Source organism: Oncorhynchus tshawytscha, linkage group LG12 (genome assembly GCF_018296145.1).
Source record: "Oncorhynchus tshawytscha isolate Ot180627B linkage group LG12, Otsh_v2.0, whole genome shotgun sequence".
In the NCBI taxonomy this organism is placed as follows: Eukaryota; Metazoa; Chordata; class Actinopteri; order Salmoniformes; family Salmonidae; genus Oncorhynchus; species Oncorhynchus tshawytscha.
Window position 1 is genome coordinate 3,124,941 of NC_056440.1, and position 25,000 is coordinate 3,149,940.

General features: G+C 44.4%; 1 protein-coding gene across 2 annotated transcripts in view; it reads left to right on the forward strand.

Annotated features, from left to right (window-relative positions):
- The window catches only part of LOC112238964 (AT-rich interactive domain-containing protein 3A), a 251,716-nt gene that overhangs the window by 181,267 nt on the left and 45,449 nt on the right, over window positions 1-25,000 (forward strand). For both annotated transcript variants that reach the window (XM_042331200.1, XM_042331201.1), the window contains exon 4: window positions 5,398-5,470. In XM_042331200.1, the coding sequence (XP_042187134.1) occupies window positions 5,398-5,470 (73 nt within the window). The remainder of the gene's footprint in view (window positions 1-5,397; window positions 5,471-25,000) is intronic.

Sequence of the window (25,000 nt, forward strand, 5' to 3'; positions counted from 1 at the left end):
TCTGTCTGCCTCTCTCTCTCTCTCTCTCTCTCTCTCTCTCTCTCTCTCTCTCTCTCTCTCTCTCTCTCTCTCTCTCTCTCTCTCTCTCTATCTCTCTCTCTCTCTCTCTCTCTCTCTCTCTCTCTCTGTCTCTCTCTCTCTCTCTCTCTCTCTCTCTCTCTCTCTCTGTCTCTCTCTCTCTCTCTCTCTCTCTCTCTCTCTCTCTCTCTCTCTCTCTCTCTCTCTCTCTCTCTCTCTCTCTCTCTCTCTCTCTCTCTATCTCTCTCTGTCTCTCTCTCTCTCTCTCTCTCTCTCTCTCTCTCTCTCTCTCTCTCTCTCTCTCTCTCTCTGTATCTCTCTCTGTATCTCTCTCTCTCTCTCTCAGTTCTTTAATATTGTTGACAGCTAATCCACTCCTAAATGTTCAGTTATTATCTCTGGGGTCTCGTTCTGGCTGCCCCGCTGATTCCAAAGGTCAGATCTCTGTCTTCTTGTATTGATCTGATCTCCCGTTGCCCTCTCTCTGTCTCTCTCTCTGTATCTCTCTGTATATATCTCTCTGTATCTCTCTCTGCATCTCACTCTGTATCTCTCTCTGTATCTCTCTCTGTATCTCTCTGTGTCTCTCCCTGTATCTCTCCCTGTATCTCTCTCTGTATCTCTATCTGTATCTCTCTGTATCTCTCTCTCTATCTCTCTCTGTGTCTCTCTGTATCTCTCTCTGTATCCCTCTCTGTATCTCTCTGTATCTCTCTCTGTATCTCTGTATCTCTATCTGTATCTCTCTGTATCTCTCTCTGTATCTCTCTCTCTATCTCTCTGTCTCTCTATCTCTCTCTGTGTCTCTCTGTATCTCTCTCTGTATCTCTCTCTGTATCTCTCTGTATCTCTCTCTGTATCTCTGTATCTCTCTGTATCTCTCTCTGTATCTCTCTGTATCTCTCCCTGTATCTCTCCCTGTATCTCTATCTGTATCTCTCTGTATCTCTCTCTGTATCTCTCTCTCTATCTCTCTGTCTCTCTATCTCTCTCTGTGTCTCTCTGTATCTCTCTCTGTATCTCTCTGTATCTCTCTCTGTATCTCTGTATCTCTCTGTATCTCTCTCTGTCTCTCTCTGTATCTCTCTCTGTATCTCTCTTTGTATCTCTCTGTATCTCTGTATCTCTCTCTGTATCTCTGTATCTCTCTGTATCTCTCTCTGTAACACTCTCTGTCTCTCTCTCTGTATCTCCCTGTATCTCTCTCTGTATCTCTCTGTATCTCTCTCTGTATCTCACTCTGTATATCTCTCTGTATCTCTCTCTGCATCTCACTCTGTATCTCTCTGTATCTCTCTCTGCATCTCACTCTGTGTCTCTCTCTGTATCTCTCTCTCTATCTCTCTGTCTCTATGTCTCTCTCTGTATCTCTCTGTATCTCTCTCTGTATCTCTCTCTGTATCTCTCTGTGTCTCTCCCTGTATCTCTCCCTGTATCTCTCTCTGTATCTCTATCTGTATCTCTCTGTATCTCTCTCTGTATCTCTCTCTCTATCTCTCTGTCTCTCTATCTCTCTCTGTGTCTCTCTGTATCTCTCTCTGTATCTCTCTCTGTATCTCTCTGTATCTCTGTATCTCTCTGTATCTCTCTCTGTATCTCTCTGTATCTCTCTGTATCTCTCCCTGTATCTCTCTCTGTATCTCTCTCTGTATCTTCTCTATCTGTATCTCTCTGTATCTCTCTCTGTATCTCTCTCTATCTCTCTGTCTCTCTATCTCTCTCTGTGTCTCTCTGTATCTCTCTCTGTATCTCTCTGTATCTCTCTCTGTATCTCTGTATCTCTCTGTATCTCTCTCTGTCTCTCTCTGTATCTCTCTCTGTATCTCTCTTTGTATCTCTCTGTATCTCTGTATCTCTCTGTATCTCTCTCTGTAACACTCTCTGTCTCTCTCTCTGTATCTCTCTGTATCTCTCCCTGTATCTCTCTCTGTATCTCTCTGTATCTCTCTCTGTATCTCTGTATCTCTCTCTGTCTCTCTCTGTATCTCTCCCTGTATCTCTCTCTGTATCTCTCTGTATCTCTCTCTGTATCTCTCTGTATCTCTCTCTGTATCTCTGTATCTCTCTCTGTATCTCTGTATCTCTCTGTATCTCTCTCTGTATCTCTCTCTGTCTCTCTCTGTATCTCCCCCTGTCTCTCTCTCTGTATCTCTCCCTGTATCTCTCTCTGTATATCTCTCTGTATATATCTCTCTGTATCTCTCTGTATATCTCTCTCTGTTTCTGTCTCTGTATCGCCTCTCTGTATCTCTCTCTGTGTCTCTCTCTGTATCTCTCTCTGTATCTCTCTGTATCTCTCTGTATCTCTCTCTCTCTCTGTATATCTCTCTCTGTATATCTCTCTGTATCCCTCTCTGTATCTCTCTCTGTATCTCTCTCTGTATCTCTCTCTGTTTCTGTCTCTGTATCGCCTCTCTGTATCTCTCTCTGTATCTCTCTCTGTATCTCTCTCTGTTTCTGTCTCTGTATCGCCTCTCTGTATCTCTCTCTGTGTCTCTCTCTGTACTCTCTCTCTCTCTCTCTCTCTGTATATCTCTCTCTGTCTCCCTCTCACTGTATCTCTCTCTCTTTAATTCAATTCAATTCAATTCAATTCAATTCAAGGGCTTTATTGGCATGGGAAACATGTGTTAACATTGCCAAAGCAAGTGAGGTAGACAACATACAAAGTGAATATATAAAGTGAAAAACAACAAAAATTAACAGTAAACATTACACATACAGAAGTTTCAAAACAGTAAAGACATTACAAATGTCATATTATATATATATACAGTGTTCTAACAATGTACAAATGGCTAAAGGACACAAGATAAAATAAATAAGCATAAATATGGGTTGTATTTACAATGGTGTTTGTTCTTCACTGGTTGCCCTTTTCTCGTACAGAGATATTACTTTATCTCTCTCTCTCTCTCTCTCTCTCTCTCTCTCTCTCTCTCTCTCTCAATTCAATTCCATTTCATTTCAAGGGGCTTTATTGGCATGGGAAACATGTGTTAACATTGCCATAGCAAGTGAGGTAGATTATATACAAAAGTGAAATAAACAATAACTCTCTCCCTCTGTATCTCTCTGTATCTCTCTCTGTCTCTCTATATCTCTCTCTCTGTCTCTTTCTCTCTGTCTCTCTCTCTCTCTCTCTCTCTCTCTCTCTCTCTCTCTCTCTTTCTCTTTATCTCACTCTCTCTGTCTCTGTCTCAGTTTCTCTCTTCTCTCTCCTCTCTCAGTCAATTCAATTCAAGGGGCTGTATTGGCATGGGAAACATATGTTAACATTGCCAAAGCAAGTGAAGTAGATAATAAACAAAAATGAAATAATCAATTTACAGTAAACACTACACTCACAGAAGTTCCATAAGAATAAAGACATTTATAATGTCATATTATGTCTATATACAGTGTTGTAACGATGTGCAAATAGTTAAAGTACAAAAGGGAAAAAAAATAAATATGGGTTGTATTTACATTGGTGTTTGTTCTTCACTGGTTGACCTTTTCTTGTGGCAACAGGTCACAAGTCTTGCTGCTGTGATGTCACACTGTGGTATTTCACCCAGTAGATATGGGAGTTTATCAAAATTGGGTTTGTTTTCAATTCTTTGTGGGTAGCCTGCATCCATACTTATGTCATTGAGATATTCTCAATCTGTTAATCATCATTTACTTGTTAATAGATGCTTGTTGTTTCTACAGTACTTCAAATACTTTGTATGGTGTGTTTGTTTTGGTTCGACGCTGACTTCAGTTTATCAGTCAAAATATACAAGTACTCAAATCCACTATTTCTTATAAAAAATATTTAAAAAGAGAGAAATTCCCAGCCTTGGCTACAGGAGGGTATCTGTTCAGGAAAACTGAATGGAGACGACCAAAGAGTTTAAAGGTGTGACCGTCTCCTGTTTTTCAGCCATTAAAGGTTGTTCTTCTGAGGCTGGGAGGCTGGGGGGCTGGGGAGCTGGAGAGCTGGGGAGCTGGGAGGCAGGGAGGCTGGGAGGCAGGGGAGCTGGGAGGCTGGGAGGCTGGGGAGCTGGGAGGCAGGGAGGCTGGGAGGCAGGGGAGCTGGGAGGCAGGGAGGCTGGGAGGTAGGGAGGCAGGGAGGCTGGGAGGCTGGGAGTGTGAGAACAGCTCTAATTGTTCCCTCCCTACCGTGGATAAAATGTATGTCCATGATATTGTTCCTTCACAGAGGAGACACAGCGTCTGTTAGTTTCCAGTCACTCTGTTTCCAGATCACAAGATACTCTTATATGATAAATTTAGAACACTCAAGGTTACTCACAGATTGTCTTAAATCTGTAACAACAATTACGGATTCACATCTGCTCTTATTCACAAACAAAATAAACAATATATGGTTTTTAAAGGTTTATGTGAACCAAATAATAGTAAATAGGTATTAAAATAGTATAGTGACGACAGTCTACATATGTTATGTTTTGGTCTCCTTGTCTACTGTACCTTCCATTTGGTGTTTTTGGTGTGAAAGTACACTAGTATGAGATACTGGAGGTACTCGTTGATAGTCATTTAATCGTGAATGGTGTTTTCTAAAACACTTCACAGTTTTGAAATGGCTTCAATACAGTAGAATACTCTTCAATACAGTAGTATACACTTCAATACAGTAGTATACACTTCAATACAGTAGTATACACTTCAATACAGTAGTATATACTTCAATACAGTAGAATAGACTTCAATACAGTAGTATACACTTCAATACAGTAGTATACACTTCAATACAGTAGTATACACGTCAATACAGTAGTATACACTTCAATACAGTAGTATACACTTCAATACAGTAGTATACACGTCAATACAGTAGTATACACGTCAATACAGTAGTATACACTTCAATACAGTAGTATATACTTCAATACAGTAGAATAGACTTCAATACAGTAGTATACACTTCAATACAGTAGTATACACGTCAATACAGTAGTATACACTTCAATACAGTAGTATATACTTCAATACAGTAGAATACACGTCAATACAGTAGTATACACGTCAATACAGTAGTATACACTTCAATACAGTAGTATATACTTCAATACAGTAGAATACACGTCAATACAGTAGTATACACTTCAATACAGTAGAATACACGTCAATACAGTAGTATACACGTCAATACAGTAGTATACACTTCAATACAGTAGAATACACTTCAATACAGTAGAATACACGTCAATACAGTAGAATACACTTCAATACAGTAGAATACACGTCAATACAGTAGAATAAACTAATGGAAATAACATGAATGAATGTTTCAATGATCTTCTTGGTGTGATTGTTTTGTCCATGAAATGGTTGCCCTGAGGCCAGGTTTAATCAGATTGTCTCCCTCCCCTTCTTGTCTTCTAGTTGTACGAGTTGGATAACGATGACAAGAGGAAAGAGTTTCTTGATGACCTCTTCAGTTTTATGCAGAAGAGAGGTGAGTTGTTATTAATATATAATCATTATATGATCATAATAATAGCAATAATAACAATGTAACCATTTATTTCAATGGGGGCGGAGGGGAGCTGAGGGGAGGGGAGGGGAGCTGAGGGGAATATAGCTGAGGGGAGGGGAGTGAGGGGAGGGGAGCTGAGGGGAGGTGAGCTGAGGGGAGGGGAGCTGAGGGGAGGGGAGCTGAGGGGAGGGAGGGGAGCTGAGGGGAGGGGAGCTGAGGGGAGGGGAGCTGAGGGGAGGGGAGGGAGCTGAGGGGAGGGGAGCTGAGGGGAGGGGAGCTGAGGGGAGGGGGCAGAGGGGAATATAGCTGAGGGGAGGGGGGAGCTGAGGGGAGGAGGGGGGTGCTGAGGGGGGGGGGGAGTGGAGCTGAGGGGAGGGGAGTGGAGCGGAGGGGAGGGGAGGGGGAGGGGGCAGAACAGAGGGGGCAGAACGGAGGGGAGGGGAGCTGCGGGGAGGGGAGGGGGCAGAACGGAGGGTAGTGGAAATGTTTATGTTCCAAATGACACTCTATTCCCTAGATGGAGTAGTAGACCTCTTTAGAACAGTCTGCCCAGTCTGTCACAGCATGAACATTATCCTGCAGCAACAGGACATGTGAATTATTGTGTGGATTATAATTCATGGACATTTTTTTGTTGGGGTTGTTACGTTATTAGTTTTGGAAAATCAAGCCTGAAATTTTAAAGTGGAAATTACAAACTCTAGAATTAGTTTCAAAGCTTTCCTGTTGTGCAACAAAATGAGATGTACAGCTGTATGTAGGGTATATTGGGACGCAGCCTGGGAGATCAGCCTGGGAGATCAGCCTGGGAGATCAACCTGGGAGATCTGCCTGGGAGATCAGCCTGGGAGATCAGCCTGGGAGATCAGCCTGGGAGATCAGCCTGGGAGATCAGCCTGGGAGATCAGCCTGGGAGGTCAGCCTGGGAGATCAGCCTGGGAGATCAGCCTGGGAGACCTGGGAGGTCAACCTGGGAGATCAACCTGGGAGATCAACCTGGGAGGTCAACCTGGGAGATCAACCTGGGAGATCAACCTGGGAGGTCAACCTGGGAGATCAACCTGGGAGATCAGCCTGGGAGATCAGCCTGGGAGATCAACCTGGGAGATCAGCCTGGGAGATCAGCCTGGGAGATCTGGGCCTTGTGTAAAATCAGGAACACAAGGATTGACTCAATAGCTAGTTTTCCATCCAATTGGCGACAGATTTTCAAACATTCTAAAATCAGCGTGAAATAAAATATGTTTTACTTCCAACCTGTGAAGTTCATCATAATTTATTTAATCTGTAGCCTAATAAACTGTATGGTTTCCTGAGTCGTAGTGGGAGGACCACACAACAGATCTGTAGCCTAATGAACTGCATGGTTTCCTGAGTCGTAGTGGGAGGACCACACAACAGATCTGTAGCCTAATGAACTGCATGGTTTCCTGAGTCGTAGTGGGAGGACCACACAACAGATCTGTAGCCTAATAAACTGTATGGTTTCCTGAGGACCACACAACAGATCTGTAGCCTAATAAACTGTATGGTTTCCTGAGGACCACACAACAGATCTGTAGCCTAATAAACTGTATGGTTTCCTGAGGACCACACAATATCGCGTGACTCCAAGTTTACTTCCATATGATGGTTATTAGATCAATATTTGTGGATAAAAGTGTCCCACGTTGTCTAGCGTATTTAGTTTTGTCAACATTTGTGAAATGATTTATACTTTGCGTGTATGAAAAGGATGAATGGAAACCTGGTAAGTGACAACACTATAATTTTGAGACTAGGACCGTGTTTTTTTGTTTGTTGTTATTTTGGGGTGTAAGTTGTTATGCCAAAGTTTAGTGAAAATTGTTTCTATAAGATTAGTTTTTACATTTGTGGTCTGCCGTCTTTAAATAGTATTATTTACATTCTTGTATATCATGGATTAGTTTAGTTAGATTAAAGTGGAAGAAATAAACATATTATATAATATTAGTTTAAGGTGTAACCCAGTCCTCATGGGATATAACATATTAAGCTATTACTAACTGTGGCTTGTAAGATGATGCAATTGTGGTTGACCCGTTTTTAATTAAAGGAACAATACCCTTCAGTGATTGGTTTTCCTGTTCGCCTCACACTAAAGCAAAAATGAAAGCAAAGGCCACATCAACTATGTAGCAGCGGGGATCCAGATCGATGATCTCTACTCTCAGTCTGGAAATCAATCACAACTTTCTGACAAACATGGTAAGAAATGTGAAAGAAATTAGTACATTAGACATGTTTAGTTCAAACTGCCATCATGCATTCAGCCTCTGACATATGACTGCTTAATAAGTTGCTAGTGTCCAACATGGCTCCCTATTCCCTATATAGTGCACTACTTTAGACCAGAGCCCTATGCCCTATATAGTGCACTACTTTAGACCAGAGGCCTATTTCCTATATAGTGCACTACTTTAGACAAGAGTCCTATTCCCTATATAGTGCACTACTTTAGACCAGAGCCCTATTCCCTATATAGTACACTACTTCCCTACCTACAGTATACTGCTGTTACTGTCTATTATCTATCCTTTACCCCTACCTACAGTATACTGCTGTTACTGTCTATTATCTATCCTTTACCCCTACCTACAGTATACTGCTGTTACTGTCTATTATCTATCCTTTACCCCTACCTACAGTATACTGCTGTTACTGTCTATTATCTATCCTTTACCCCTACCTACAGTATACTGCTGTTACTGTCTATTATCTATCCTTTACCCCTACCTACAGTATACTGATGTTACTGTCACTTTATACCTACCTATATGTGCATATCTTCCTCAATTGTCTCGTAGCCGGCACATCGACTCAGTACTGGTACTCTGTGTATATATCCAAGTTATCGTTACTCATTGTGTATTTATTATTACTTTAATATAATTTCTCTATTTTCGTTCTTACTGCGTTGTTGGGAAGGTCCCAGTAAGTCAGCATTTCACTGTTAGTCTACACCTGTTGTTTACCAATCATTTCACTGTTAGTCTACACCTGTTGCTTACCAAGCATTTCCCTGTTAGTCTACACCTGTTGTTTACCAATCATTTCACTGTTAGTCTACACCTGTTGTTTACCAAGCATTTTCCTGTTAGTCTACACCTGTTGTTTACCAAGCATTTCCATGTGACAAATACAATTTGATTTGACTTTACTGTGGCATTTCACTTTAGGTGGTTGTTGATGAACACTAGTGTTGTGTAATTTACAATATACACACTAAATAAATAGTGTGTTTAAGTTGTCACGTTCTGACCTTTATTTCCTTAGTTTTGTCTTTATTTAGTATGGTCAGGGCTTGAGTTGGGGTGGGCAGTCTATGTTTGTTTTTCTATGACCTGAGCTCACTCCTCGTGCTTATTATAAGCAGCGCGTTACTGGTCAGGCACCGTGTTATGCGGTTAAGCGCACGGTGTCGCCAGCAGTGTCCATAGCCCGGTGCGCTATAGGGCAGCCCCCCGAGAGTGTCATGAGAGTGTGGGCATCCAGCCAGGGCGTATGGTGCCTGCTCAGCGTGTCTGGTCGCCGGTACGCCGCTTCGGTCCAGGGTATCCTGCGCCGGCTCTGCGTGCTGTGTCTCCGGGGCGCTGGGAGGGTGCAGTGCGTCCTCTGCCTGCGCTCCGCTCGTGCCGGGCAAATGTGGGAGTGGAGCCTAAGGGAGAGGTGCTCGTAGTAGGCACTAGATCTCCTGTGCTTACCCACAGCCCGGTTCTACATGTGCCTGCACTCTGGAGGGTCCGGGCTAGAGTAGTGATCCAGCCTGGGGGAATGGTGCCAAGGCTGCGCACCAGAGCTCCAGTGCTCCCCCACAGCCCGGTCCTTCAGGTGCCTCCTCCTAACACCAAGCCTCCTGGAGGTCTCCCCAGCCTGGTGGGTCCTGTGGCAGCCCCACGCACCAGGCTGTCTCTCTGTCTCCTCCCTACAGGTGATCCCGTCTGTCCAGAGCTGCTAGAGTCTCCCGTCTGTCCAGAGCTGCTAGAGTCTCCCGTCTGTCCAGAGCTGCTAGAGTCTCCCGTCTGTCCAGAGCTGCTAGAGTCTCCCATCTGTCCAGGGATGCTAGAGTCTCCCGTCTGTCCAGGGATGCTAGAGTCTCCCGTCTGTCCAGAGCTGTCAGAGCTGCCAGTCTGTCCTGAGCCATCAGTCAGCCAGGTGCTGCCAGAGCCGTCAGTCAGCCAGGAGCTGCCAGAGCCGTCAGTCAGCCAGGAGCTGCCAGAGCTGCCAGTCAGCCAGGAGCTGCCAGAGCCTTGAGTCAGCCAGGAGCTGCCAGAGCCGTCAGTCAGCCAGGAGCTGCCAGAGCCGCCAGTCAGCCAGGAGCTGCCAGAGCCGCCATTCAGCCAGGAGCTGCCAGAGCCGTCAGTCAGCCAGGAGCTGCCAGAGCCGTCAGTCAGCCAGGAGCTGCCAGAGCTGCCAGTCAGCCAGGAGCTGCCAGAGCCGCCAGTCTGTCTTGAGCTGTCAGTCAGCCAGGAGCTGCCAGAGCCGCCAGTCAGCCAGGAGCTGCCAGAGCCGCCATTCAGCCAGGAGCTGCCAGAGCCATCAGTCAGCCAGGAGCTGCCAGAGCCGTCAGTCAGCCAGGAGCTGCCAGAGCTGCCAGTCAGCCAGGAGCTGCCAGAGCCGCCAGTCTGTCTTGAGCCGTCAGTCAGCCAGGAGCTGCCAGAGCCATCAGTCAGCCAGGAGCTGCCAGAGCTGCCTGTCATGCCGGCGATGCCGGAGTCGTCCTTCACTCCGGAGCTTCCGGAGTCTCCGGTTCATTCGGGACCCATTTCTAGGGTCCCCAGTCCAAGGTCGGCGGCGAGGGTCGCCGTGTTTAGGAGGCCATGGAGGCAGACAATGAGGCGGAGAAAGACTGTGGTGAAGTGGGGTCCGCGTCCCGCGCCAGAGCCGCCACCACGGACAGACGCCCACACCCTCCCCTATAGGTTCAGGTTTTGCGGCCGGAGTCCGGACCTTTGGGTGGGGGGGTACTGTCACGTTCTGACCTTTATTTCCTTTGTTTTGTATTTATTTAGTATGGTCAGGGCGTGAGTTGGGGTGGGCAGTCTATGTTTGTTTTTCTATGATTTTGGGATTTCTATGTTTCGGCCTATTATGGTTCTCAATCAGAGGCAGGTGTCATTAGTTGTTTCTGATTGAGAATCATACTTAGGTAGCCTGGGTTTCACTGTTTGTTTGTGGGTGTTTGTTTCCGTGTCTGTGTTTTTCACCACACGGTACTCTTTCGGTTTTCGTTCGTTTCACGTTGATTGTTTTTGTATTCATAGTGTTCAGTTTATGTTTTTTAAATTAACAACCATGGACACTTACCACGCTGCGCATTGGTCCTCCGATCCCTCTCGCCTCTCCTCCTCAGATGAAGAGGAGGAAGAAATCAGCCGTTACAGTGTGTGTGTGTGTGTGTGTGTGTGTGTGTGTGTGTGTGTGTGTGTTTCAGTAGCTAGACTAAGTTGATCCAGCTATAGTCACTTACTAGGGCTTATGACCTTATGGATTGTTGCCCAACTGTTCAATTACCAATTGATTTAGGATTTAGGAAGATGGCAGAGAGAGACATTGTCACAGCTGACTGAGAGAGACATTATCAGAGCTGGCAGAGAGAGACATTGTCAGAGCTGGCAGAGAGAGAGACATTGTCAGAGTTGATAGAGAGAGAGACATTGTCAGAGCTGGCAGAGAGAGAGACATTGTCAGAGTTGATAGAGAGAGAGACATTGTCAGAGCTGGCAGAGAGAGAGACATTGTCAGAGCTGGCAGAGAGAGACATTGTCAGAGCTGGCAGAGAGAGACATTGTCACAGTTGGCAGAGAGAGAGAGACGTTGTCAGAGCTGACAGAGAGAGACATTGTCAGAGCTGGCAGAGAGAGACATTGTCAGAGTTGATAGAGATAGAGACATTGTCAGAGCTGGCAGAGAGAGAGACATTGTCAGAGCTGGCAGAGAGAGACATTGTCAGAGCTGGCAGAGAGAGAGAGACATTGTCAGAGCTGGCAGAGAGAGACATTGTCAGAGCTGGCAGAGAGAGAGAGGCATTGTCAGAGCTGGCAGAGAGAGACATTGTCAGAGCTGGCAGAGAGAGAGAGACATTGTCAGAGCTGGCAGAGAGAGAGACATTGTCAGAGCTGGCAGAGAGAGAGACATTGTCAGAGCTGGCAGAGAGAGAGACATTGTCAGAGCTGGCAGAGAGATGTTTCATCATCAGTATCTGCAGTATCTCTGTCTGTCTTTAAGACTTAATCAGAGTGGTCTGTTTCTCTACCGGATTCGTCCAAAAAAATCAATGTCTCTCCATCACTGTCATCTGGCTAAAGGGTGTCAATAACGGAATGGCTGAAATTCTAACATTGGCCTCCTAACACACATACACAGGAGAGGAGAGGAGAGGAGAGAGAGAGGAGAGGAGAGGAGAGGAGAGGAGAGGAGAGGAGAGGAGAGGAGAGGAGAGGAGAGGAGAGGAGAGGAGAGGAGAGGAGAGGAGAGGAGAGGAGAGGAGAGGAGAGGAGAAAGGAGAAAGGAGAAAAAGTGAGGAGAGGAGAGGAAAAGAGAGGAAAGAGAGAGGAAAGAGGGAGAGGAGAGAAGAGGAGAGGAGGGGAGAGGAGAGGGGAGAGGAGAGGAGAACATTTTTGTTGTTTCCCCATTGGTGAAAACCTCCTTTGGCTAGCCCTGGTGAAAACCTCCTTTGTCTAGTCCTGGTGAAAACCTCCTTTGGCTAGCCCTGGTGAAAACCTCCTTTGGCTAGTCCTGGTGAAAACCTCCTTTGGCTAGTCCTGGTGAAAACCTCCTTTGGCTAGTCCTGGTGAAAACCTCCTTTGGCTAGTCCTGGTGAAAACCTCCTTTGGCTAGTCCTGGTGAAAACCTCCTTTGGCTATCTCTGGTGAAAACCTCCTTTGGCTATCTCTGGTGAAAACCGCCTTTGGCTAGCCCTGGTGAAAACCTCCTTTGGCTAGTCCTGGTGAAAACCTCCTTTGGCTATCTCTGGTGAAAACCTCCTTTGGCTATCTCTGGTGAAAACCTCCTTTGGCTATCTCTGGTGAAAACCGCCTTTGGCTAGTCCTGGTGAAAACCTCCTTTGGCTAGCCCTAGTGAAAACCTCCTTTGGCTAGTCCTGGTGAAAATCTCCTTTGGCTAGTCCTGGTGAAAACCTCCTTTGGCTAGCCCTTTTGAAAACCTCCTTTGGCTAGCCCTGGTTAAAACCTCATTTGGCTAGTCCTGGTGAAAACCTCCTTTGGCTATCTCTGGTGAAAACCGCCTTGGCTAGTCCTGGTGAAATCCGCCTTTGGCTAGTCCTGGTGAAAACCTCCTTTGGCTAGTCCTGGTGAAAACCGCCTTTGGCTAGTCCTGGTGAAAACCGCCTTTGGCTATCTCTGGTGAAAACCTCCTTTGGCTATCTCTGGTGAAAACCGCCTTTGGCTATCTCTGGTGAAAACCTCCTTTGGCTATCTCTGGTGAAAACCGCCTTTGGCTATCTCTGGTGAAAACCGCCTTTGGCTATCTCTGGTGAAAACCTCCTTTGGCTATCTCTGGTGAAAACCGCCTTTGGCTATCTCTGGTGAAAACCGCCTTTGGCTAGCCCAGTTCCGTCTTGCAACAACACTTCAATTTGTCAGCTCTGTCTAAAATTCGTCAGATTCCTCTTTTAGTTTGACTCGTTTAAGAGGAAATGGCTTTAGAAGCTTTTTTTGAGCCAATTAAATATCTCACTTCTCAAATCAAATCAAAACAACATTTTATTGGTCACATACACGTGTTTAGCAGATGTTATTGTGGGTGTAGTGAAATGCTTGTGTTTCTAGCTCCGACAGTACAGTAATATCTAACAAGTAATATCTAACAATTTCACAACAATACACACACATTTTAAGTAAAAGAATGGAGGTGTTTGCGATGAGATTATGCCTATACAGGACACGTCTTGTCCTCCATATTGTCTGAATAACATAAAGATGTGTGATGCAGTTTTGTATTTATGTGATCATGTCCATTGATTGAATGCTTCCTTGGTGTGCTTGGGGGGCAGGTAATGTGTTTACAGTGGAGGACTCCTACCTACGGCAACATGAAACAGGCCTGTAGTTATCTCTTTACACTCCACAGCATGCCAAACCTGTTTTGGGCTCCCGAGTGGCGCAGCGGTCTAGGGCACTGCATCTCAGTGCAAGAGGTGTCACTACAGACCCTGGTTCGAATCCAGGCTGCATCACATCCGGCCGTGATTGGGAGTCCCACAGGGCGGCGTACAATCGAGGCATGGTTCACATCAGGCAATGCTTCTTGTGAGTAGCAAACTCACATTTTGTGAGTGTTTTTTCTAGGGCAAGGCAGCTCTAACCAACAGCTCCAATCTCGTCTCATTGATTGGACTCCAGGTTAGCGGACTCCTGACTCCAATTTGCTTTTGGAGAAGTCATTAGACTAGGGGGGGTTCACATACTTTTTACATCCTACACTGTGAATGTTTAAATGATGTACTCAATATAGACAAGAAAAATACAATAATTTGTGTGTTATTAGTTTAAGCACACTGTGTTTGTCTATTGTTGGGACTTAGATGAAGATTCAGATCAAATTTGACGACCAATTTATGCAGAAATCCAGGTAATTCCACTGTATTTATCACGAATCCTAACCCAGTGTGAGTTACACATGGATATCTGAACCTAATTCATAGATTGTACGGTGAGGGGGACTGCTGGACTGCAGACAACTCATAAAGTTTAGACAGAAAAGTACTGCACCGGTGTTTACATTCTGTTCAGAAAGTCGTACTTCAATCAGGATGTACTGCGGTGGTGTTTATATTTGAAACAGTGGATGAATGGATTCAAGTGGGCTCAGCTTGAGTTTTCTGTTCAGAAAGTCGTACTTCAATCAGGATGTACTGCAGTGCAGCGACTTATGTTATAAAACGGTCTTTTCCACAGTGAACACATTCAGTCCAGGCGAGTTATAAAGTGAATTCCCTGTGTAAACAAACACAAACAAAAAATGAACCTTATAGGCTACCGTCTTTACAAATCCCTGTTTTTAATTAAAGTTATTTTTCCTGTCAGCTCTGAACAATGACAGTATCATGACACAGTGTTTTAAGGAGAACATGTATTTTAAACACTATGTTTAAGGAAAATTCCACCCCAAATATATATTTTGGTATATCTGTTTTGTGAGACAATTGTTGACATTGTCCCAAAATGTTTTGCTTGTCAGCACTCAAGTTTTCAAAATACAGAAACCATCTCTGTACTTTTTGCTGAAGAAGTGTAATATCCCAATATCCCAATATCTTTTGGATCGGAGGGTGAGGGCAAGGGCCACCCCCCCCCCAGAAATGTCTGGGAACTTGGTGGAAGAGTGGGGTAACATCTCACAGTAAGAAAGAACTGGGAAATCTGGTGCAGTCCAATCTGGTGCAGTCTAATCTGGTGCAGTCTAATCTGGTGCAGTCCAATCTGGTGCAGTCTAATCTGGTGCAGTCCAATCTGCTGCAGTCTAATCTGGTGCAGTCCAATCTGGTGCAGTCCAATCTGGTGCAGTCTAATCTGATGCAATTCAATCTGGTGCAGTCTAATCTGGTGTTGTTTTATCTGGTGCAGTCCAATCTGGTGCAGTCTAATTGATGCAGTCTAATCTGGTGCAGTCTAATCTGGTGCAGTCTAATCTGGTGCAGTCCAATCTGGTGCAGTCTAATCTGGTGCAGTCCAATCTGCTGCAGTCTAATCTGGTGCAGTCAAATCTGGTGCAGTCCAATCTGGTGCAGTCTAATCTGATGCAATTCAATCTGGTGCAGTCTAATCTGGTGTTGTTTTATCTGGTGCAGTCCAATCTGGTGCAGTCTAATTGATGCAGTCTAATCTGGTGCAGTCTAATCTGGTGCAGTCTAATCTGGTGCAGTCCAATCTGGTGCAGTCTAATCTGGTGCAGTCCAATATGGTGCAGTCTAATCTGGTGCAGTCCAATCTGGTGCAGTCCAATCTGGTGCAGTCTAATCTGATGCAATTCAATCTGGTGCAGTCTAATCTGGTGTTGTTTTATCTGGTGCAGTCCAATCTGGTGCAGTCTAATTGATGCAGTCTAATCTGGTGCAGTCTAATCTGGTGCAGTCTAATCTGGTGCAGTCCAATCTGGTGCAGTCTAATCTGGTGCAGTCCAATATGGTGCAGTCTAATCTGGTGCAGTCTAATCTGGTGCAGTCCAATCTGGTGCAGTCCAATCTGGTGCAGTCTAATCTGGTGCAGTCCAATCTGGTGCAGTCCAATCTGGTGCAGTCTAATCTGGTGCAGTTTTATCTGGTGCAGTCCAATCTGGTGCAGTCTAATCTGGTGCAGTCCAATCTGGTGCAGTCTAATCTGGTGCAGTCTAATCTGGTGCAGTCCAATCTGGTGCAGTCTAATCTGGTGCAGTCTAATCTGGTGCAGTCCATTAAGCGCTGCAGTGATTAAACTGATTAAGCAGATACTGACTGTTACTTTTGATTTTTACCCCCCCCCCTTTGTTCAGGGACACATTATTCAATTTCTGTTGGTCACATGTCTGTGGAACGTGTTTAGTTTATGTCTCAGTTGTTGAATCTTATGTTCATACAAATATTTACACATGTTAAATCTGCTGAAAATAAACACAGTTGACAGTGAGAGGACGTTTCTTTTTTTTGCTGAGTTTACCTCTAGCTGTTTTTTCGATACATCGGCAGCATAGAACAGTGGTGTCGGGAAGCTCAGGGTCTCTTAGTTAACAACAATATTAAGGAAGTCTCAAGGTTTTTAGAAGAATTCATGATAAGATGTAGACCATACTATTTACCAAGAGAGTTTATCTAAACTACACAGAGGAAGTTTATCAATAGCCTCCTGGATTTTCTGCATTGACCCTTCTCTTTTGAGTCATCACGTATACTGCTGTTACTGTCTATTATCTATACTTTACATTAGACCAGAGCCCTATTCCCTATATAGTGCACAACTTTAGACCAGAGCCCTATTTCCTATATAGTGCACTACTTTAGACCAGAGTCCTATTCCCTATATAGTACACTACTTTAGACCAGAGCCCTATTCCCTATATAGTACACTACTTCCCTACCTACAGTATACTGCTGTTACTGTCTATTATCTATCCTGTTGTCTAGTCACTTCACCCCTACCTACATGTAAATATCTACTTCAATTACCTCGTACCCTGCACATTGACTCAGTACTTATACCACGTACAGCCAAGTTATCATAGACTCAGTACTGGTACTCTGTGTATATAACCAAGTTATCATAGACTCAGTACTGGTACTCTGTGTATATAACCAAGTTATCATAGACTCAGTACTGGTACTCTGTGTATATAACCAAGTTATCATCGACTCAGTACTGGTACTCTGTGTATATAACCAAGTTATCATAGACTCAGTACTGGTACTCTGTGTATATAACCAAGTTATCATAGACTCAGTACTGGTACTCTGTGTATATAACCAAGTTATCATAGACTCAGTACTGGTACTCTGTGTATATAACCAAGTTATCATAGACTCAGTACTGGTACTCTGTGTATATAACCAAGTTATCGTAGACTCAGTACTGGTACTCTGTGTATATAACCAAGTTATCATAGACTCAGTACTGGTACTCTATGTATATAACCAAGTTATCATAGACTCAGTACTGGTACTCTGTGTATATAACCAAGTTATCATAGACTCAGTACTGGTACTCTGTGTATATAACCAAGTTATCATCGGCTCAGTACTGGTACTCTGTGTATATAACCAAGTTATCATAGACTCAGTACTGGTACTCTGTGTATATAACCAAGTTATCATAGACTCAGTACTGGTACTCTGTGTATATAACCAAGTTATCATAGACTCAGTACTGGTACTCTGTGTATATAACCAAGTTATCATAGACTCAGTACTGGTACTCTGTGTATATAACCAAGTTATCATAGACTCAGTACTGGTACTCTGTGTATATAACCAAGTTATCATAGACTCAGTACTGGTACTCTGTGTATATAACCAAGTTATCATAGACTCAGTACTGGTACTGTGTATATCAGTATCTAGACTCAGTACTCTGTGTATATAACCAAGTTATCATCGGCTCAGTACTGGTACTCTGTGTATATAACCAAGTTATCATAGACTCAGTACTGGTACTCTGTGTATATAACCAAGTTATCATAGACTCAGTACTGGTACTCTGTGTATATAACCAAGTTATCGTTCCTCATTGTGGATTTAGTATGACGTTAATATTATTTCTCTATAGCATTTCACTGCTTGGTAAACAACAGGTGTAGACTAACAGTGAAATGCTTGGTAAACAACAGGTGTAGACTAACAGTGAAATGTTTGGTAAACAACAGGTGTAGACTAACAGTGAAATGCTTGGTAAACAACAGGTGTTGTTGGTAAACAACTTGATTTGATTAGAACTTGATTTGATTTGACACACACACACCGCACACACACGCACACACACACACACACACACACACACACACACACACACACACACACACACACACACACACACACACACACACACACACACACACACACACACACACACACCCCTATATTTAGTGTAGATACTTTGGTGTTAGTGACATCACATGATGAGTCCGGAATGTCCCTGTATTGATCCAGTCATTGTTTAGTATCATTGATTCACTGCAGCGATGCTCATCTTCCTACAGGAAGCCTGTGATGAACCAAATCTTATTCATTTGACTGCTGAGTAACTACTATCTGACAGTCAGTAGCATACTATAATCACAGTCACTTTGCTGGACTGCCGACTGTAGCTGCACCGCCTGCATTAAGAATCACCACCACCAAGCAAGTGGCACCATAAAGACCAAGGAGCTCCCCAAACAGGTCACGGACAAAGTTGTGGAGAAGTACATATCATGGTTGGGTTATAAAAAAATATTTGAAACTTTGAACATCCCATGGAGTGCGATTAAATCCATTATTAAAAAATGGAAAGAATATGGCATCACAACAAACCTGCCAAGAGAGGGTCGCCCACCAAAACTCACGGACCAGGCAAGGAGGGCATTAATCAGAGGCAACAAAGAGACCAAAGATAACCCTGAAGGAGCTGCAAAGCTCCACAGCGGAGATTGGAGTGTCTGTCTATAGGACCACTTTAAGCCGTACACTCCACAGAGATGGGTTTTATAGAAAAGTGGTCAGAAAAAAGCCATTGCTTAAAGAAAGAAATAATCAAACATGTTTGGTGTTCGTCAAAAGGCATGTGGGAGACTCCACAAATATCTGGAAGAAGGATCTCTGGTTAGATGGGACTAGAATGTAGTTTTTTGGCCATCAAGGAAAACGCTATGTCTGGCGCAAACCCAAAACCTCTCATCACCCCGAGAACAACATCCCCGAGAACAACAACATGTTTTTCATCGGCAGGGACTGGGTAACTGGACCGAATTGAAGGAATGATGGCACTGAATACAAAGAAATTCTTGAGGGAAGTCTGTTTCAGTCTTCAAGAGATTTGAGACAGGGACGGAGGTTCGCCCTCCAGCAGGAAAATGACCCTAAGCATACTGCTAAAGCAATACTCGGCTGGTTTAAGGGGAAACATTTAAATGTCTTGGAATGGCCTAGTCAAAGCCCAGACCTCAATCCAATTGAGAATATGTGGCATGACTTAAGGATTACTGTACACCAGCAGGACCCATCAAACTTGAAGGAGCTGAGGCAGTTTTGCCTTGAAGAATGGGCAGACATCCCAGTGGCTAGATGTGCCAAGCTTATAGAGACAAATCCCAAGAGACTTGCAGCTGTAATTGCTGCAAAAGTTGGCTCTACAAAGTATTGACTTTAGGGGGGTGAACAGTTATGCACACTCAAATTTTTAGTTTTTTTTGTCATTTTCTTGCTTGTTTCACAATATAAAATATTTTCCATCTTCAAAGTGGTAGGCATGTTGTGAAAATCAAATGATACAACCCCCCCAAAAAATATATATTTTAATTCCAGGTTGTAAAGGCAACAAAATAGGAAAAATGCCAAGGGGGGTGAATACTTTCGCAAACCACTGTATGTGGGAGGTTCCACACCAAGCACTCAAAGTGTTTGAATGATCAAAGTGACATACTTTCAGTTTCAGTACACATCACTGCAGTTTGTATCAGCAAGTAGGCTGGCCCTCTATCTTGTAGATCCATGCTCTGCTCTCTGTATGTTTATTAAGCCTCCCCTATACAGTAATCTATTTCAATGTTAAATTACAGACATACGAGACCCCATCACAGAGTTAACTCTAGAGGTCAACTCTTGATCTCCACAGAATTAGGGAAATCTGCCATTTAGTTTCTTTGTTCCCCGTGTATGGAATGATCTCTGCTTGCCTCCAGGTCAGTTCAAGTTGTTGGTCGTGTTGAGGAATGTGATTTCTTCATAAATTGATTGTAGTATTTTATGGTTTTAGTACGTCAAATGTTTTTGGAACTTCTAAACTGTTTTCATGCTCCTCCACGTCTCACTAGAAAAAGAGGCCTTGGTCTCAAAAGGTTCAATGTGTATTTGATCCCCATCAGCTACTCTTCCTGGGGTTTATTATGGATCCCCATTAGTTCCTGCCAAGGCAACAGCTACTCTTCCTGGGGTTTATTATGGATCCCCATTAGTTCCTGCAAAGGCAGCAGCTACTCTTCCTGGGGTTTATTATGGATCCCCATTAGTTCCTGTCAAGGCAGCAGCTACGCTTCCTGGGGTTTATTATGGATCCCCATTAGTTCCTGCCAAGGCAGCAGCTACTCTTCCTGGGGTTTATTATGGATCCCCATTAGTTCCTGCCAAGGCAGCAGCTGCTCTTCCTGGGGTTTATTATGGATCCCCATTAGTTCCTGTCAAGGCAGCAGCTACTCTTCCTGGGGTTTATTATGGATCCCCATTAGTTCCTGTCAAGGCAGCAGCTACTCTTCCTGGGGTTTATTATGGATCCCCCTTAGATCCTGTCAAGGCAGCAGCTACTCTTCCTGGGGTTTATTATGGATCCCCATTAGTTCCTGCCAAGGCAGCAGCTACTCTTCCTGGGGTTTATTATGGATCCCCATTAGTTCCTGCCAAGGCAGCAGCTGCTCTTCCTGGGGTTTATTATGGATCCCCATTAGTTCCTGCCAAGGCAGCAGCTACTCTTCCTGGGGTTTATTATGGATCCCCATTAGTTCCTGCCAAGGCAGCAGCTACTCTTCCTGGGGTTTATTATGGATCCCCATTAGTTCCTGTCAAGGCAGCAGCTACTCTTCCTGGGGTTTATTATGGATCCCCATTAGTTCCTGCCAAGGCAGCAGCTACTCTTCCTGGGGTTTATTATGGATCCCCATTAGTTCCTGCCAAGGCAGCAGCTGCTCTTCCTGGGGTTTATTATGGATCCCCATTAGTTCCTGCCAAGGCAGCAGCTACTCTTCCTGGGGTTTATTATGGATCCCCATTAGTTCCTGCCAAGGCAGCAGCTGCTCTTCCTGGGGTTTATTATGGATCCCCATTAGTTCCTGATACCAAGGCAGCAGCTACTCTTCCTGGGGTTTATTATGGATCCCCATTAGTTCCTGCCAAGGCAGCAGCTACTCTTCCTGGGGTTTATTATGGATCCCGATTAGTTCCTGCCAAGGCAGCAGCTACTCTTCCTGGGGTTTATTATGGATCCCCATTAGTTCCTGCCAAGGCAGCAGCTACTCTTCCTGGGATCTAAACACATTAAAGCACTTACCTTACAGATAAAACTGTACATCATATAACATTACTACACCACTACATATCTAAAATACAAAATGTACAATGCAAATTGTATAATACCACCATACAAAAATATTACAATGTATGTGGTGTGCTAGTGCTTGTGTCTGTATCTTTTCAATAGGTTTTCCCTTAGCGTTCTTCTCTGTTGACTACTGCTTTAATTCATAATAATGGGAATAGTCAACTGCCTTGCTTTAATTCACCTGAATACTGGGAATAGTCAACTGCTTTGCTTTAATTCCCCTATACTGGGAATAGTCAACTGCTTTGCTTTAATTCCCCTATACTGGGAATAGTCAACTGCTTTGCTTTAATTCATAATAATGGGTATAGTCAACTGCTTTGCTTTAATTCCCCTATACTGGGAATAGTCAATTGCTTTGCTTTAATTCATAATACTGGGAATAGTCAACTGCTTTGCTTTAATTCCTCTATACTGGGAATAGTCAACTGCTTTGCTTTAATTCATAGTAATGGGTATAGTCAACTGCTTTGCTTTAATTCCCCTATACTGGGAATAGTCAACTGCTTTGCTTTAATTCATAGTAATGGGAATAGTCAACTGCTTTGCTTTAATTCCCCTATACTGGGAATAGTTAACTGCTTTGCTTTAATTCATAGTAATGGGAATAGTCAACTGCTTTGCAGTAACAGGTAACTGCCAAAATAAAGGAACCACCAACATAAAGTGCATTTCCCCTCAGAGGGACATCAGATTCTGCAACATACTCTGAGAGTGAGACTGGGCTGAAAATTGGCTCTCCTCCGACATCCAAACGGATTATATACAACCAGCGGGTTTTTTGAGCGGAGAGGAAACGCTCTCTCTCTGGCAAGAACAAAGTTGGTGGGCTCTGCTTTACGTTGGGATGGGGGAAACATACAGGAAGTTGCGAGCTTCTGCTCTCCTGACTTGGAATATCGTCATGGCAACACCAACAATGCTCTCAACAATCTTCATTGGACCCTAATCAAAATGGAGGATACCCGGAGGTAGTGTTCACTGTTGCGTGGGAATTTAACGAAAGTTATTTGAGTTTCCTGCTCCCTAATTATTACCAACAAGTTGATTATCCAACTCGCAGGAAGGTGACACTTGACCACTGCTACACGCCTTTTCAACATGGGTATAAGGCTCTCTCTTGCCCTCCTTTTAGTAAATCTGATCACAACTCCATTTTGCCTCTCCCCGCCCACAAACAAAGACTCAAGAGGGAAGTTCCGGTGGTCATGTCTATACCGTGCTGGTCCGACCAATCGTAATCCACGCTCCAAGACTGTTTTGATCACGTGGACTGGAATGTGTTCCAGATCATCTCTGGGGATAACATCAATGATAACATCAAAAAATGCACAGATGATGTGATACCGATAGTGTCTTTCAAAACTTTCACTGTGTCTTTCAAAACGAGAGAGATGCTGCTTATAAACAATAATTTGGTTAAACAGCACAAATACGACCTAAGCATATCGATCAAGATTGCAAAACACAACAAGTATAGGGACAAAGTGGAGGAGCTATTCAAGGGTTGGACATGAGGTGACAGGGGATCCTAACGAAATGAAAGCCAGCCACGTCACGGATACCAACGCCGCACTACCGGATGAGCTAAACACCTTTTTTCTTTCCACACACAATGATGACTCTGAGCTGCCGAGAAGAGCCCCTCGGGACAATGAGGGCTATGTACTTATGGTCTCCACGGAGGGCGTATGTAAGTCATTCAAACGTGTTAACCCTCACAAGCTGCCAGCCGAGACAGCATCCCAAGCCGCGCCCTCAGAGCATGTGCAGACAAGCTGGCTGTTGTGTTTTCTGACATTTTTAATATCTCTCTAACTCAGGCCACTATCCCCATCTTCTTCAAGACGTCCCCCTGCCCAAGAAAGGGAATGTCACTGAACTGAATGACTACCGACCCGTAGCGCTCACCTCCGTCGTCATGAAGTCCCTCGAGAGTCTAGTCAAGGACCATATCACCTCCTCCCTCCCCGACACACTCAACCCTCTCCAATTCGTCTACCGCCCTGACAGATCCACAGATGACACTATCGCCATTATACTGCACGCTGCCCTCACCCACCGGGACAAAAGGAATGCATATGTGGGGATACTGTTCACCGACTCGGCTCGGCCTTAAATACCATAGTGCCCTCTAAGCTCATGACAAAGCTCACAGCCCTGGGTCTGAACTTCTCCCTATGCAACTGGTTCCTGGACTTCCTGGCGGTCCGCCCCCAGGTGGTGAAGGTAGGCAACATTACCTCCTCAACACTGATTCTCAACACTGGGGCCCCACAACGGTTCGTCCTCAGTCCCCTCCTCTGCTCCCTGGCCTCACACAGTTTCAGCTACATCATCCAGTTCGCAGACAACACAAAAGTAGTAGGCCTGATTTCCAACAATAACGAGACAGCCTACAGTGAGGAGGTAAGGAACTCTGACAGCGTGGTGCCAGGTGAACAACCTTTCCTTCAACGTTAGCAAAACAAAGGAGCTGATTGTGGACTTCAGGAGGAACCAGGCTGGGCACAACCCCATCCATATCAACTGTGGAGATGAGCAAAAAAATTCAAGTTCCTCGGCGTAACACATCTCCGAGCAGCTGAAATCATCAAACCACATGGACACCGTGGTGAAGAAAGAACAAGAGCTACTGTTCAACTTCAGGAAGCTGGCAGAAATTCGACATGTCCCAGAGGGCTCTCACAGTGTTCCACAGGAGCATTATTGAGAGCATACTGTCGGGCTGCATCAGAGCCTGTTATGGCAAATCGACTGCCGCAAACGGCAAAGCTCTACAGACAGGAACTACTTAGTACATTTAGAGGTGCTAGAACAAACAGTGAGCCAGAGAGGGAGGGGTGCTCTGAGGTACCAGAATGCATGATTTAAATAAAATAAAATACATTTTTAAAATGCTGTATAATTATAATACAGCATTGCATGCATTATCATGCTTTTGTGTACTGGCATAGATCAGTAGAGTAAAAGGGACTTGCAGAAGTTACAAAACATGTTGTGGCCTTTAGCAGACTATTTTTTAATACCTTACAAATGATAAAATATTCAAGCTACTTTGACACAAACGGAGATCAATAAAAACCACGTTGTCTTGAATCCATCAGTAGCCTAGGCCTAGGTGCGTGGTGTTGGAGGAGACACTGTACAATATGAAGAGGAAATTATAGTCCTGAATAAAGCTTTCCAGTTGCTCTGACTCACCCAATGATGCTCGGCTCACTCACTGGCGTTGGCCGATGCACTTGTGCCAAAAGCTTATCTCTGTTCACTCGACAGGCCTATTTGGAAGTGTATAACTTGGTAGCCTACAGACAGATTAGTGTTCTCTTTTCAGCAGGATCCATTTGCTTTCCAACCTGTATTTCTGTGAGGAAACGAGAAGCAAGTAAATTCCTCAAACTGAGAAATAGACAGATATAGAGGAGGCTAATAATAAGGTGATGGAGTCCAGATGATTCCAATGCAGCGCTGATGTAACAATGGTGACAGGTGTGATGGGTAGCCTGGCTCCCTCGAGCGCCAGAGAGGGGGAGCGGGAGCAGGCGTGACAGTACCCCCTCTCTAGGGGCGCCATCCGGCGACCCTCCTGGACGAGGCCGACCTGCCGGCTGAGGAGTGGCGTTGGATGGGAGCCTACCGAGCAAACCGAGGCAAGAAAACCTCTCGAGCCAGCTAAGGCATGGAAGCCTGACGAGGCAGCTAAGGCATGGAA